Raw genomic sequence first — 15,517 nt, 5'->3', positions numbered from 1 at the left:
ATATATATATATATATATATATATATATATATACATATACCGCATGAAGAAACTAGCATTGACTATGAGAACGATCATACGCTTTATCTACCGTTCAGAATACATTTTTGAATCAAGGCTTCAATACCCTTCCGTGCTAAAGATTTTAGAGCATTTGTTGTTCATCATGTAGATATCAACGCAGTGGTCAAACACCACATCATAAAGAATCCCGCCAGCGATCTGGAAAGTCCCTCGAACACCAGGCCTGGCAAGCCCTTTTCGTAATACTTCGGTATCAGCTTCAAATTGCCACTTAAAATCACCACAAAAAAGGCCAAAGTAACAATGATGTTTGTCACCAGAAAATATATCAGTCCATGGTACGATTCCAGCTGGAGAATACCCGAGGACGACCCAAGCACTAACGACGTCAAGTCGTGGATATGATGAAATGTCTGTGTGAGGTCAGTATGTGTGATCCTAAAGCACGTCTGATTTCGTGAACTCACGTTTATATTCGCCACAATGTTGGCTTTATATGTGACAGAAAAGTCTTTTCTAATGGCGCTCATTGTTTGTAATCGAAGGATCAGGATACCCAGAGCCTTGACTTCTTTCCCACACCTTATCCATTCTCTTTAAATCCCATCCGGCTGCGCCAAAAACTTTGGTAATACACACCGCTCCAGACACGACCTCGATTCTTCACCAAGTGCCAGGCGGCAATACAATAGTTTCTAACAACGCTTCTTCCATTCATCTTTGTATACTAGGGAATATCCAGAAATGTCCGCACAGCCTGCCAATCCCACGAGTGTCACCTCATCCAGACAACACTCAGACTTTGTTCTGAAGACGTGCACTCCGGAGGATGTGGAACAGACTAGATACCACATTCTGAAGTTCCACTCGAAGAACAAAGTGGACCCTCTGGACTCCGACGCATTCACCCGTCCAATCAGGTTGCATCGTAAGGATCCCAAGAACCTTCAGTTCCAGTTGTCGCTCAAAGAGGTGGAAGAGAAGAAGAAAGAGAAAAAAGCCGCAGACCTGGAGAAGCAGATCAAGAAGGAGGAACAGCAACAACTACAACAAGAGAACGGTTCCAATGATGTCAGTATGATGGATATCGATGAAATCCCTGGAACAGTAGCGCCTGATTTTGAAACGGAGGAGGAGAAGAAAATGCGACTGGCAAACGAGAAGAGACTTAAACTCCTCGCCAAAAGGGAAGCTGAACAGGCAGTAGTTGCCCCCGATGGAGGGGCCCGCAAAAAGAAGAATGTCTTCAAGAGAAAGACAAGACAAATACACATGGTCGACGAGGAAAAAAGGCGGCTGAGATATGAAGAGTATTATCCTTGGGTGCTGGAAGACTACGAGGGTAAGAATAATTGGGTCGGCAGTTACGAGGCAGGCAATTCTGACACCTATGCTTTGTTTGTGTTTGATAAAGATGGATTCAAGCTTGTTCCCGCAGAAAAAGTTTACAAATTCACTCCTAGAAACAAGTATGCCACGTTGACCTTGGAAGAGGCTGAGGCCAAGATGAAGGATGGAGCCCAAACCCCGCGGTGGCTGATGCGCAAAATGGAACAGGAGGCTCGGAGTGGAGATAGCGTTGATGCGAGATTTAAGAGACCAAGTAGACTTCGGACGGTTGCCGGCTCCGAGAATGCGGATAAAGATAGTGACCACGACGAGCTGGATTTCGACGAAGAGTTTGCCGACGACGAGGAGGCACCAATCATGGACGGGAACGACGAGGAGAATAAGGAGAGTGAAAAGAGAATGAAGCGTGAGATGCTACGCGCTGCCAACATGGTGAAGACCGAGGAAGACGATGACGACGATTTGGATGATCTTTTTGAAACCAAAAAAATCGATAAGGAAGGTCAGAAATTGCGTAAAGCATTGGCAAAGAATGCTTTGAACGAGGTATACGAGTCTGATGATGAAGAAGAGAACCCTTATATTTCTGAAAGCGAGGCTGAGAGTGAGACAGAGGTGAAACGTGAACCTGGCCTGGAATCGCCCTCGCAGCCTGGATCTCAATCCCATTCCCCGGAAGTTAAAGAAGAATACAGTGAAAGACAGAGCTCGAGATCTCCTGATCTATCAGCCCCAAGGATTTCTGTCAAATCTTACAGCAATGGGTTTCTGGTGCTCAGAGCAGTCAAAACGCTGCTTGCAGAGTTCCCCGCAGGGGAATGGAACCCATCTGTTAGGAAGAGATCCGTGGAGTCTGAAGCCGAGCCGTCTAACAAAAAGATCAAGCTTGAGGCAGTTGTGGAGGATCTCACCGCTGAAGAAGTGGCTTCTATTGTGGGCGATGGTCCAATTGAGCTCAATGCTTTACTCCGGGCCATTGGGCCTAAGGTTCACGATCCTGCGAACAAGGACCGCTTGAGGGTGATTCTCAAGGCCAATTATAAATTGAAGAACAAATTTGTCTACAAGAGGGCGTGAAGACCATCTCAAAGTTAAGATATACAGAGTTTTCTTTGAAGAACAAGATCCGATCTAGCTAGAAGCTTCAATTCGTGGTCGTATGGGGAGCCAAATCATCCCCAGCTACAGTTGAAGATTGTCGTTTAGATGGTGTACATACATCAGCCGTTGCTGAGGTCTCAAGATGTTCTTTGCCTACAAAATCTCCGTAATCTTGTCATCATCGTCGTCATCATCACTCTCAGCATCACTATGCATTGCCTTTACCTCCTCATTTGATGGAGGTTCATCACGCATCAGCATTTGAACCAAACGATCACATAACTCGGCAATCAACTCATCCTCGTATGCCTTGTGCAACTCTCTGATCAACGGGTAGACAGACTTCTTCCTAAGATATTCCCTACCGAATCTGGTGACACACAGCAACAGCAAGCTTTCCAAGTGAACAGTAATAATTTCATTCACAGGATCTCTCTTCTTATCTTCGCCCAGTAGTTGAAGTTCATCCGGCAAGTTGAACATGTCATCCTCGTCTAGCTCATCAGTCTGACCGGTGATAGGCAACAGAATATAGGGCAGCAGGTTAATTTCAGAAGTCAGCAGCATCTCGTGTTGCTCAGTTTCAAATAAAGAGTTCTTGATAGTGGAAGCAACACCTTCTCTTCTGTTCTTGGAGTCGTATTTCTCGGTGAACACCAATAGTTTGGAAAGGGGAACGACATCATCGTATGACTGTTTCGTCACGAAATACATTCTCCCAAGTGGGAACCTGGAGACATCAGCAAAGAAGTAAGACAAGTAGTCAAAATCAGCAAAAGGGTTGTGTTTTCTCTCTGATCCCTTGACGAAACAATCCATCATGCAATCCATGGCTTTTGCAGATTTGTAGAGCTGCTTCTCGGGCACATTCAGAGTGAATTCAAATATCTTGGTGATTGCGTCCGTCTTGGCCAAGTTGGCAAGCAAAATACTCATGAGGTCCGCGTTTTTGTTCTGCGTGAAGGTGATTTGCTCTAACAAGTGTCTGACAAATTGTTCGTTCTCCAGAATCAGCTCACGCACATGGGAATCGTCACACAGATTGGCCAAGATGGTAAGAGCCTGTTGCACCACCTGCACCTTCTTGTCCAGAATAAGAATTTCCAAATCCTTGACGGCCCTGTAGTTGTCATACTGAAATATCTTTTGGTTGGGACCACTGGGTGAGAATCCGACCAAGTTCTCAAGAGCAATCTCTCTCACGTTCCTGTGCTCCGCATGGAGGAAAGACACCAACTGTGTATGTTAGTATGCCAGTTCATCCCTCACCGTACAAACTGTTGACTCACCTCTTCCAACTCAGTAGGCATTGTGTATAGTTTGAAGTCCTAAGAAACAAATGCCCGGGATATCTACTGATGTCTTTACCCAGCAGCTCTCTTGAGCATTGGTGAGGCTCTGAAAAATATTGCAGTCGAGGTCGTGTCCCACCAGATATGTTAAACCAATGAACTTCGAGAAAAGTCAAAGAGCTCATCTGACTTCTGGAGTACGACTCCTGGTTTCGAGAGAGCGTTTGGTGTATTCTCATATCTATCCAATATACAAATATGGTGAGTTTAATCTAGTGTTGATGAACATGGATGGTTCAATTTGTGGTGCTGTTGTGTCAGCATGCTCAGCGAGGACGTGATGGCTGGCACCATGCTAGGAGAATAACCGGAAGACTAACCCAATCAGTACTCAACCATTTACAACCTGGTGTTCAAGAGAAACTCCGTCTTTGTGGGTAGTGTTTTTGCCACTGCATTTGCATTCCAGGGCTTCTTTGACTACGGTGTCACTTCCTGGTACGAGGCTCACAACAAGGGCAAGCTATGGAAGGATGTCAAGCTGAAGCTTGGTGATGCCGGTGAGGATGAAGATGACGACGAATAAATCGTCCAGAAATGAAACAGAGCGAGATAGTTCTGAAGAAACAAAGCAAAACACTTACGAGCACGTATAGTATGATATAAAGTATTAGTTTTGAACGATTGTTATCACAAGATTCATACGTGAGGAATACTGTAAACGTTCGAAATCGGCTGTACAATGAGCACAAGGTTGCAGATGTGATTCGGATGGTCGCTAGAGTGAGTAATTCATAAAATGTCCTTATATTCAACAGACTATGTACAATTGTTTTCCAGCTACTCGCTAATCGTACCGCTCATCTGAGCCGTCTGAGTCCGAGTCCTCATTCAGTTGATGAAAATCTTCAGGCTCCTCGCCAAATAGCAGCCCCAAATTGTTACCATTGACGAGAGGCACTAGGGTCATTCCCAAACCCGGGATTTGAATCGGGTTGTGATCAAAATACCTTGTCTCATACACCGTTTGGTACTGGTGCAGCGTCATGTTAAGGTACTTGTCATTGAGATTCTGCCACTTGAGGGGATCCAGAAGGGCAAGATCTTGAGATCTCATCAGCCCCGGCGCAGGCTCACCATGAGATGTGACGTAAGGAGTCTTATACGTGGAAACTCTAAGCCGGTCATGACCAGCCAAGAACAGTAGACTGTTCGTACTGGGATTGAACGCAATACACTGCCCCTTCTGAGCACAATCATGTAACTCCTCGCACTTGCCAATTTTCAACGAGTTCAACCGGATATCCGATCCGCATATCAGACAAACAATGTACTCTTCAGTGGAGCCACCCGAAAAGCTCCTGGATCTCTTCTTTCCCATTGGCCCATATAGTAAGTCAATGTAGTCCTTAAGTTTGTGCTTCAAAGGATGAAGTCCAACAACCCCAAGATACTCTTTGGGGTTGCCAGCATCATCGTCCTCTGGAGCTGTGCCACACAACGAAACAAAATGCTGGAACCTCGGCAATCCGGTTTTCTGGGCAATTAAGTTGATTTTGTCCACATAGGTTCCTCGTTTTGCTTCCGCAGATTCCAGTGCAAAGCTCGGGAAAATTGCCATAAGCAAAAGAACAATTTCTCTATACTTCTGTAGAACAACAAAAGCTAGATTCCAATAAATCTTCAAAACAACCTGCGAGTCAGTTGCCCTTGATCCATAAGAATCAAAGACCAGGCGTTCCTGGTCCTCAGTCAAAGGCTGATAGTCAATAGCATTCATTCCGGAGTATCTCTCAAAGTCATGGCCAGCTACAACTGAGCGGTATTCCAAAACACCAAGCTCTGCCCACTTCTGAAACTTGTCCTCGACGATTCCCAGCCCGGTAAACAGCATAAGCAGAGGCGAAACCGCATCACCCGACCCGACCGTTTTTGTGTAATACTCAGGTGAGCTCAAAAACGATTGGAACGCGGACCGAACGAGGGTCAACTGCCTTTCCGAGTATGCATCTTCTCCACAGCTTGCCTTTGATCGAGACGCAATCTCCACCATTTTAATAGTGTCAACCAGAGCTTCGCAAAGCTCATCGAAATGGCTGCCAGTTTGCGCTGACATGTTATCGGCATCCGACGAGCGAACTATGGGTTCATTTTTCACAGGGAAAAATGCAGCTTCGATATCCCTCAATGTGATTCTTTCAACTGCTGTTAGAGCTGGAAACTCACAGTCAACAGGATGGCTAACCAGATATTCGTTAGAAGAAAACCCACAGAAAGGACATTTCTTTTTTTCTCCAGGCAAGACATTAAGGCCGTCAAAACAACCAAGGTGTATGAAGTGGCCACATGTATTCCAGACATTGCGAAATTTTTTAGATTCGGGTCCAAGCCCTATCATCCTAAAAACAGAAGAAACGTTCTGCTCCCAAAAGATCACCAAAGGATCGTTCTCTCGAGCTCCGAGTTTGCAGGATATACACACTCTTTGTTCATCTTGTGCTAATTCATTGTCGGAAGATGGGTTGTTCTCTTTGAACTGCTGCTGCTGCTTGGCCATTTTGCCCATCAGCTTTTTCAACCTTTTGTTGGCCAACTTTTTCGAAAGGTTTTTCTTCACGGCCGGGGCTTTCAACTCCACAGCATCGATTACAGTATCTTCACCAAACATTCGGAAAAGTTGCGCTTGGACAGCCATCTCGGCGTCTCGCTGCAAAACTTCTCTCAGAATGAGCATTGCCTTATAACGCACACCACCAGCTGCCCACTGACCCCGGCTTATCTTGAATAGGGACGAAGCTATGGCAGAATCTGCTAATGGTGTAACTGACGAAACATCAAGCACAATTCGATGCACCAAGTGCAATAAATTCAGTAAATAAGAATCTGATTCATTTTTAGTGTGATGACTCAATAGCTTATCCACAAATTTCAACAACAGCGGATGCGAAACAAACTCGGATATCAAGCTTAGTTCGCGCGCCCTGTTCGCAGGAAGCTGGACAGGCTTTGGAACAAACACAACGTCGTCTTCAGTGCAATTGTCCAGTTTCGCGATAACTTTTCGAATATGATACTGAAGTTCATCTGGTGATGCCGAACTGAATGGAAGCCTCATGGGATCAATATTTTTCAAGACATCCTCCTTTAAAGAATACCTCCCCGAACCAGAGACACCAGAAGGTGGTTTGTAAGTACAAAATTGCTTTAGGAAAGTTTCAATCTTGTCATCCGTGGTCCTGACATCACTTTTCAAGTCAGAGAACGTGGCAGATTCCTCAATCAATAAGGTAACCAATTGGTCGCCCAAGGCCTGCGATGACTTATCATACGATGGACCCAACCAATCCCAACAGCTAGATACCTGGTAAAAAAAGACTACCAAGGCATCGAAGAGGCTTGTACTCCTCTCCAAATACTCAGTCTCATACTCAGCATCCGGAGAAACCAGCCATTGATCAAACTTAAATTTGGAGATGACATTCTCAATGAGAGATGAGACAGGAGCGCCTGCGAGCAAAGTCGATTGGAATAGAAATAGATCCGTGCACCCAGATATCTCCTTGCAAAGATCTGCTTCGTGGCCTATCATGGTCCCATTTCTTGCCCAGTGACCTGAGTCTATCTGTGCCATCAGAACCGTACGGCATAGGCTTCGGTCTCCAAGATGTATAAGAAGGGTTCGGAAATCAGCGGCAGAAGAGGCCGAGTATATTCTTTCAAACCACCTGAAGTCGAATCCATGATAATTGTATACCAGCGTTGAGCAAAACGCTTGTAGTGGGTTGAGAAGATAGTCTGTTTCCCCACTGCCTACGCTCGTCTGTGGCATCGAAAACGAACTTGCGGATATCGATCTGTTGATGAAAAGTACCACAGCCTCCAGGGCATCAACGATTTCCTCAGAAGCACTATTATCAGTGAGCTCGCTCGTCATTTTTGCAAAGTGCTCAATGATGTCATACAATAGTGACAAAAACCTAAGATTCTGATATCCCAGAGTAGTGTCAATTAGCACATGATCACCTGTTTTCCTCTGAATTCCTGTCAGATTGCCAAAGTCACTCAGAAGTTCGCATAGTTCATCAACGAAGCTCTTTCTGAAAAACCCCAGGTGCTTTTCATTATACTCGACGCACTCGACGAGATTCTCTAGGATACGAATCGCGGCGGCGCGGCATTTGAAAATCCTGAAACTCTCAGCATTAGGCTTCGTGAATGCTGGAGGTGGACTGATTATAAGTTCATTCATACAAACCTGTCTGGTTGTGTAGGCGATAATTTCGATTCGTTGGGGAGCAGCTATGATCGCCTCAGTCGTAACAGGACATGCAAACAGTTGGAAAAACACTTCTCCAAGGCTATGATGCATATACTCGCGATCACAGCAAGCCATGCAGCACATCAGCTGCTGATATATTTCAGTTAACAACCTAGCAAACTCGACTCTTGTATCCAAAGACGAGATTAGGATAGGGGCAAAGGTCGAATGCAGGATAGAGCGAATGCCTTTTGGGAATCTCGGTTCAAAAAAGAAAAAGTATTGGATCCTGGAACCGGTAACGTCCAGTTGGCCTTTTGGAATTCGACCATCGTTGTCAAGCAAGGCTGAATAATTTGACAGAAACGAAGAATTCGAGTCAGGCGTCCCCATCAGAGGTGGGAATCGGGGAACATTATCGTACTTCTCCAAGCATCTCTCTGCTATACTCGTTCTTACCGAAGATTGGACCTCGTGCAGATGATGGTCGCTCGCATCCCTCAACCATTCGATGATAATTCCACTGATCAGGAACCTTGCAAAGTGAAGCTTAGGAATGATTTCATATCTATATCCAAGATCCCTTAATTCCTGTGCATCACGATGAACCGAGGTGATATCACCAGTTTTCAGATAGCTGAACCCATTCTTGTCAATTTCAACCACACATTTGTCTACTATGTTCTTGGTCCAACCGGTGACATTCTTCACGGCTTCAAATGCTTCGGGCATACTGTGGTACTCATCATTCCAAAGCAACAGACAGAACTGCTTAGACTCAGCATAATCGGGGGCAGGATCAAGCATCTGAAAATGCCTGATCATCTCTGTCGGCGAAAGCTGTGGTCTAAAAGCAAGGTCAAACGAGGTATAAACCCCAAGAACATAATCTAGCGCTGCTGCCACAGTCTCCGTAGCAGAACCTCGCAGGTCATGTACGAATTGAGGAATGTCATCGCGTTCAGCCCTCTCGATCTCACACATACAGTTAAGATCCCTGACCCAGGAAGTGACGTCTCCACAGTCACATATCCCTTCGTTCTCTGAAGTCGCGATTCTCATTCCGACATCATGATCCTCATGGTCATCCCTGTTAAAACAGTAAGAACATAAAACCGTGGTGGGATCGATACCACAATCATTGCAGGCGTAAATTGGCTCGCCATGCTCGAACTTCCTGGCACATGATCTTCCAGTATGTGAATAGGTGTCCGCTGCATCTCCCTCGGGTACATGAAATCCTTTGTAGGTTTCATGCATAAGATCCTCAGCTGTATGCGGTAACTCAAGCTCTTGGTTGAAAAATCCAGGGAACATGTCGTTTAGAATGGCAGGCTCGTTAGAGGCCAATGAGTAGTACAACAAGGCATACACCTTATGCTTGACCTCTTTTAGACTGGTCCTCACAGTGCGAGGACTGAGACCCGCACACTGTCCACCGACAATCCTCTCCAATCCTTGAGTAACCTTCGAAATTTCTGTCCTCATTTCGCGTAGCACTCAGAGATTGTGCAAAAGTTAATTCAGGGCCCCAATCTACAACATTGCGTTAAGTGATATCCTTGATGAGCATCGATTCGTGCCCAGAAGAATTGAGTGGGGAACGCAAAAACTCCAAACGCCACTGCCACTTTCAGCGGGACGTTTGGAGCTTAGATAGTAATCAGCTGAACTTCGATAGCGAATTGTGTATTGGTGAACAATATTTGAAAGAGGTTTTTGGAGGGAAGAATAGAGAGCACTGTATCCATTATCTATTTGCATAAAATTCCTCTCTCACCAATTGCTCGATTATGCAACCTCTGGAACATCCCCAACTGCGGAGCTTCCTGGTAGAGCTTCCAGTACTCAGCGATTACAAGGTCGCCACCGGTACTCGAAAATTACTCGCTGGTTTATTTTATGCTGCTTCTTGTGATGGTAAGTACCTGCCGTTGTTGTTTCCGGAGCGGAAGGTGGAGGATTTTGCGGGTTTTTCGTGGGAAAACCGCGCGTTCTCCACACCTGAGAATGATCTAAAGATGCTTTCAAGCGACGAAGACGAACACAGTGAACACAGTCATCCCAAGAGACCTTGTGCACGGAGATTCAGGAAGGGGGACCCCTGTTATAGGTGTTTAACATGTGGCTTCGATGATACGTGTGCCCTGTGCTCGTTTTGTTTTGAGGCCCAGGATCACGAAGATCACCAGGTCCTAGTAAGACTTTGTCAGAAGGATAATGGCGGAGTTTGTGACTGTGGAGATCCTGAAGCTTGGACCACTCAGATGAGTTGTCCCCTGATCACGGAGAAGGATGAGGAGCCACTTCCCGAAGAGTTATACATCGCCTTGGAGACTACATTGGCTGTGGCATTGGACCATGTTCTAGATGTAATGGCTCATTCTACTGAGGTCGTGATGCCGTCGGACTCGGCAGATAAAATACGCTATTATTCCAGGCGATCGGCGTTAAATCCAGCTGCCTACCTTTCTGAAGATACACCATCAGAAAAATACATGCTTGTTCTGTACAACGATCAGGTAAGACAGTTCCGCGACGCTGTGCAAAGAGTCAGATTCACTACAGGAAAGGTTTCCAGGTTTGCCGAAATGGTTGTTCAAAGAGTGGACTCCTACGGCCGAGGGAACGTGATGGGAGGAAACGATCTGGAAGTACTTTTGCAGAAGCAGAGAATACTTTGTTCGACTGGACTGACATCTGCCATCAGAAGTTACAGAGATGTTTTTAGAGAAGAGCTTTGTGACTCCGTGATTTCTTGGATTGAAAATATTGTGTACTCCAAGTTATTTCAAAATAAACAGAGGTTTAGAGACCTAGTGTGTCGGACCTTTTTGAGACCTTGGAGACAAGGATGCTATGCCTCCGTCTTGAGAAGTCCGGGGTCGGACAATCGGGAGCTGATGTGTGTTGGAAGTCTCACAGTTGATAATATGATTCCAAGAGTGCCTTCTGTCAACCACGATTCAACGCCAATGCGCTGGGACCTGAGCCAGGATCTTTGCAACGAGTGTTTCTTCACCAACGTGGGAAGTCTGGCTTACCGAACTCAATCCGAGATTCAAGGTTCGAGGTTCCAGATGTTGCTATACTTTGATGTACGGTTCTGGAAGTCTATCAGATCAACTCTCCACAACATCTACATCTTTTCTCTCATTTCTAATCTGAGGTACAAACTCATGGTGACGGCTCAGTATGTGGACATATACCCTCAAATTTCGGAGCTGTTTCTTTCATTAGATCGTGAGCCCGAGTCCTCATTGATGTCCTCCCTCTCTGCACAGTTATTCACATGTCCTTCAAACTCTACGAACACAATTAGACACGGCGATCTGTCTCGAATGCTAACCACCGCTCATCTGTATCTAACCACGGGCACAATCTCATATCCACCGGCGGGATATGATATTTCAAAGGCTGATTTATCTTTTAAATCACTAAAAAACAGAAAATGGGGTCACATGTTCTTTGACATGACGTATATACTGGGAAGGAACCAGGACAACAAGGCTTTGTTTTCATCTGATTTGATAGACCAGGTCTTTTCGTTGCTAAAGCTGTTTCAAGGAAGACCAACCATGTCGAGAGAAGCAACCGCTCATGTGGAGTACGAATCAAACGACTATGGAATTTTTTTCAACTCAACCTCAGTTGTTGCACATTTTGCGGAAAGCATTTCGAAGTCTGCAAACGCTCTATTACCTATGGAATCAGGCGTGGTAAATGCTTCAATTACGAAGCTACTCAAGAGATTTGAGGCAACAGTTCTACAATTATGCACCATGAGCGAATCTACAACGCGGGTTATGGATTGCGATGTTACTTCAAAGCCCTTCTCTTTCATGAGATACTCGGCACTCTCCAATGAGGCTGAGATTCTGAAGTTTGACGTCCACCAGGAAAAAGTCAGTTTCTTGCATCCTGTTCATTCTCTAATATCTTCACTTTTGGAGATGGACAATGCAATCCAAACACCAGAACAACTGACTGCATGCATTCAATCGATTGGATCTAACAAACTCGTTTTAATATTCTTTGACTTTGCAATTAGAAAGATGGTTCTTCTTTCGCAGATTAAAGTCGGACAGTGGGTCAGAAACGGGTTTTCAGTTAGAAATCAGATGAACATATATAGGAACACAGGGATCCGGGAGTTTGGTTTTGTCAGAGACTTGTTTCTGGCTCAATGCTTCTTAGCCACTCAAGAACCTTCTGTATCTGTTCCAACAGTCATTGAGAGATGGAAACTGATCCCATGGATATTGGGTGATTTTGAAAATAATCTTACATATGGAAAGGGTAATACCTCTAGCATTGTGGAGGAATGCCTTTTGTTTTTCATCAATATCCTGAATGATACCACTCACCTGATGAAGATGAATGACCATGATGTACTGACACGTCTGATAGAGAAGGAGATCATACAAACTCTGTGTTTCCGGTCCCTTCCTTATAGCAAGCTATGCTCGGAAATCGAGCACTTGTCCAGCGAAAAGAGATTTCTGTTCATTCTGAGGAAGATTGCAACATTGGTAGAACCCAGAGATGACCAAGAGCATGCGGTGTACAAGTTAAAGGCTGAGTATTTCAACAACGTGGATCCATACTTCATCCATTACACTTCCAATAAGAGGGAAGAGGCCTTGCGACTGCTTAGAGACAGGTTTGTGGAGAAAACGAAGAGACCTTCTCAGGATTTTGTTTTCAATCCCCCAAAGTACAATTGGGACTCTTTTGGCCCTTATGCCCACTTGCCCCAATTTATTCTTAGCCTGGAGTTCTCTTTCCTGTTGAAGAATTCCCTTGCATACTGCATTAGAGAGGGCCCATCAATGACGGATGCAATTATGGAATTCAGTCTTCATTTATTGCATATTTGTATGCAGACGAATTTTTCATCAAAGTTCATCAGAGAGTTTGTGCTTGCAGATTTGAATGTTGTTGTGGAGCGCAACTGTATTATGAAGAACCTCGACTTCAATTCTCAGATTGGGCTCAATACCCAATCAGATAAAAAGACTGGTTCATTGGCCTCTGTGTTGTACACAATATTAACTGACGATTCCTTTGCTTCACATCACAGCAAAATCAAGACTTTGTTCCATCTTATTTATGCCGAACTTGACAACAATCTCGTTATGCTCCAATCTGCCATACCTGACTGTGACGTCGATATCCTGAACTCCAAGTTTGATGTTGAAAAGGGAGAAGAGACACAGTTCGAGAGAAAGAAAAAGCTTGCCAAGAAAAAGAGATTCAAGATCATGGCTCAGTTCAAGAAACAACAGGATCGGTTTGTCAGAAACCATCAGCTGGACGTTGGAGCCGATCCTGAGGCAGAAATGGACACTCGGATGGACGAGGAAGGTTGGTTGTTTGAAAAGGAACATTGTATTCTCTGCCAGATGACAGCTTCGGATGACGAGCCATTTGGATTCCCGAGCTATGTTTTTGATTCTGCAGAATTTAGGTACATTCCTCCTGCAAATGACAAATTGTATGATGACTATTGGTTTTTGAAGGCATTTTCTCATTCTCCAAACTTGGACGCACGTCATCCTGACATGGACATCGATCGACCAATAGACGAGTATCTTCATCGTGTTGAAAGTCGCAATGTCATTGGACCTGGATATGTGTCCTCGGAGGGATCATGCTCCGAGTCCCACTCAGTCACAACCAGTTGCTGCCACGGAATGCATTTTAGTTGTTATCTGGAGTATGTCCAGACCTCTTCCAAGACGAGAAGGTCAAGTCAAGTTACGAGAACGATTCCTGAAGACTTCTCGAAAAGCGAGTTTCTTTGTCCGTTGTGCAAATCTTTGAACAATGTGTTTGTACCAGTGCTGTATCCAGGAATACGCAAGCCTTACATTAAGGCGCCTATCAACTTGAGCGAGTCAGAAACAGTCTGGGGATATTGTAATGATCTAGTGTCGGTTTCAATAGAGGAGGCTAGTCAAGTTTTGTCGGATTCTGCCATCTCGACTGCAAGAAGCGAGATGAAGGCTAAGTATGGATCTGTACTTTTCTCGAGTCAAGTTTTTGGGAACAAAGTTGCAACTTCATTGCTCAGCACTTCGAGACTTCTCTCGTACTTCTCCAAACCCCACCCGGATAATGTGGTCTCTTCTATTTTAGCGCATTCGATTGAGTCTATTGAAATCTCGTTGCGTGGAACTCGCGAAGAAAATAGCTGCTATGTTTTCTCCCAAGTGCCATCCCAGACTTTCACAATGCTTAGGGCTTGGTGTCAACTCAAGAATGCTTTATTCGCATATGAAGCCTACAATCAAAGCTCGGAGGCACCTAACCTCCAAGGATCGTTGAAGAAGACAGAACAGGTTATTGGTCTCATGAACTGCTTGTCGGTACTAAAGCCATCTGAATGTCAAAAGGTGGACCTTTTTGAAACTCTGGTGTCAATGCAGCCCACTGATAGCTTTGGTATCTCATTCAACAAATTGGTGTGCGTCTGCTTCGTCAAGCAAACTATGAAGATGATACAGAGCGTGATTGGTATCATCTCAGAGTATGGATTGGAAAGATGTATCTTACTTCCATTGTTGAGCAACGTTGATCCAAATATTCTGAATGACTGCTCCAAAATTTATGGCTTTCTGGCATTGCACAGAGAGCGCGCCGATTTGGGACCCCTGGTATATACTCTGTTGGTTAAGCTTGTGACTCCGTTCTTGAGAAGGGCTGCTATTTGGACCTTTGTCAAGTATGCCTCGCTTTCCGAACTACCAGATCCCAGCAATTTTGATCTTGAATGTGATAAGTTATGTGCGTTTTTGGGAATACCCTCTTTAGCGGAAATCATCAGAGGATTCGTGAGTGACTTTGAAAGAGACCCTACCTATGCCCTGGAATTCAAGTCCGATCTGAGTAACTTTGAGGGCAAAATTGAATATCCGGGAATTGTCAGTCTGATCAATTTGCCATACAGATTGAGTGAGTTCTTTACAGAGGTGTATCACAAGAAACATCTACACTCGAAAGACCCTGCAATATGTCTATTCTGCGCGGCGGTCCTAGACCTCCAAGGTGTTTCGCTGGAAAGCCGCCTGGGTGAATGTAATATCCATATTAAGTGGAAGTGCATGCGCGAGTGTGGTTTATTTTTGTTACCGAGATCTAGTGGCATCTTGATGCTCTATAAGGGTAAGGGTTCGTTCTTTGATGCTCCGTATGTGGATTTGCACGGCGAGCTGGACGAGGATTCTAAAAGATCGGAGCCTTTGTTTTTGAGCCAACCGAAGTACGAGAAACTCGTTCGCAACATCTGGTTGGGTCACAATATTCCAAACGAGATTGCAAGAAAGCTAGAGAGCTTGGTAGATATAGGAGGATGGGAAACTATGTAAACGAATCTTATTGCTTGGAAGGTCAAAATCCACATTGTAGACTAAGCACCTGAACCTCTCAGAACAACCAGTTGAATGCCATTTATTCAAATTAGCTGTAATTATCACCCCTTCGAATGCTT

The 15,517-nt window shown here is 44.8% G+C and overlaps 6 protein-coding genes across 6 annotated transcripts; 3 read left to right on the top strand and 3 right to left on the bottom strand.

Moving 5' to 3' along the window:
• Nucleotides 1-164: 164 nt before the first annotated feature.
• Nucleotides 165-554, bottom strand: KUCA_T00002166001 (uncharacterized protein; the record flags this gene model as incomplete). The annotated part of the gene is made up of 2 exons (XM_022604420.1): nucleotides 165-437; nucleotides 492-554. 2 exons carry the CDS (start codon nucleotides 552-554, stop codon nucleotides 165-167), a joined length of 336 nt encoding a protein of 111 aa, XP_022458203.1.
• Nucleotides 555-768: 214 nt separating this feature from the next.
• KUCA_T00002165001 (uncharacterized protein) lies at nucleotides 769-2,451 on the top strand (the record flags this gene model as incomplete). Its single annotated transcript, XM_022604419.1, has 1 exon — nucleotides 769-2,451. One exon carries the CDS (start codon nucleotides 769-771, stop codon nucleotides 2,449-2,451), a length of 1,683 nt encoding a protein of 560 aa, XP_022458202.1.
• A 177-nt stretch (nucleotides 2,452-2,628) lies between these two features.
• On the bottom strand, nucleotides 2,629-3,785 carry KUCA_T00002164001 (uncharacterized protein; the record flags this gene model as incomplete). Its single annotated transcript, XM_022604417.1, has 2 exons — nucleotides 2,629-3,711; nucleotides 3,765-3,785. The coding sequence occupies 2 exons, from the start codon at nucleotides 3,783-3,785 to the stop codon at nucleotides 2,629-2,631; spliced, it is 1,104 nt and encodes a 367-aa protein (XP_022458201.1).
• A 304-nt stretch (nucleotides 3,786-4,089) lies between these two features.
• On the top strand, nucleotides 4,090-4,353 carry KUCA_T00002163001 (uncharacterized protein; the record flags this gene model as incomplete). Its single annotated transcript, XM_022604416.1, has 2 exons — nucleotides 4,090-4,104; nucleotides 4,156-4,353. The coding sequence occupies 2 exons, from the start codon at nucleotides 4,090-4,092 to the stop codon at nucleotides 4,351-4,353; spliced, it is 213 nt and encodes a 70-aa protein (XP_022458200.1).
• Nucleotides 4,354-4,614: 261 nt separating this feature from the next.
• On the bottom strand, nucleotides 4,615-9,513 carry KUCA_T00002162001 (uncharacterized protein; the record flags this gene model as incomplete). The annotated part of the gene is made up of 1 exon (XM_022604415.1): nucleotides 4,615-9,513. The coding sequence occupies one exon, from the start codon at nucleotides 9,511-9,513 to the stop codon at nucleotides 4,615-4,617; it is 4,899 nt and encodes a 1,632-aa protein (XP_022458199.1).
• A 305-nt stretch (nucleotides 9,514-9,818) lies between these two features.
• On the top strand, nucleotides 9,819-15,395 carry KUCA_T00002161001 (uncharacterized protein; the record flags this gene model as incomplete). The annotated part of the gene is made up of 1 exon (XM_022604414.1): nucleotides 9,819-15,395. One exon carries the CDS (start codon nucleotides 9,819-9,821, stop codon nucleotides 15,393-15,395), a length of 5,577 nt encoding a protein of 1,858 aa, XP_022458198.1.
• Nucleotides 15,396-15,517: the final 122 nt, after the last annotated feature.

Source organism: Kuraishia capsulata, genomic scaffold (genome assembly GCF_000576695.1).
Source record: "Kuraishia capsulata CBS 1993 genomic scaffold, Kuraishia_capsulata_scaffold_2, whole genome shotgun sequence".
NCBI lineage: Eukaryota > Fungi > Ascomycota > Pichiomycetes > Pichiales > Pichiaceae > Kuraishia > Kuraishia capsulata.
Note: the sequence above shows the minus strand (reverse complement) of the source record. Positions and strands in the feature narration are given on the sequence as shown.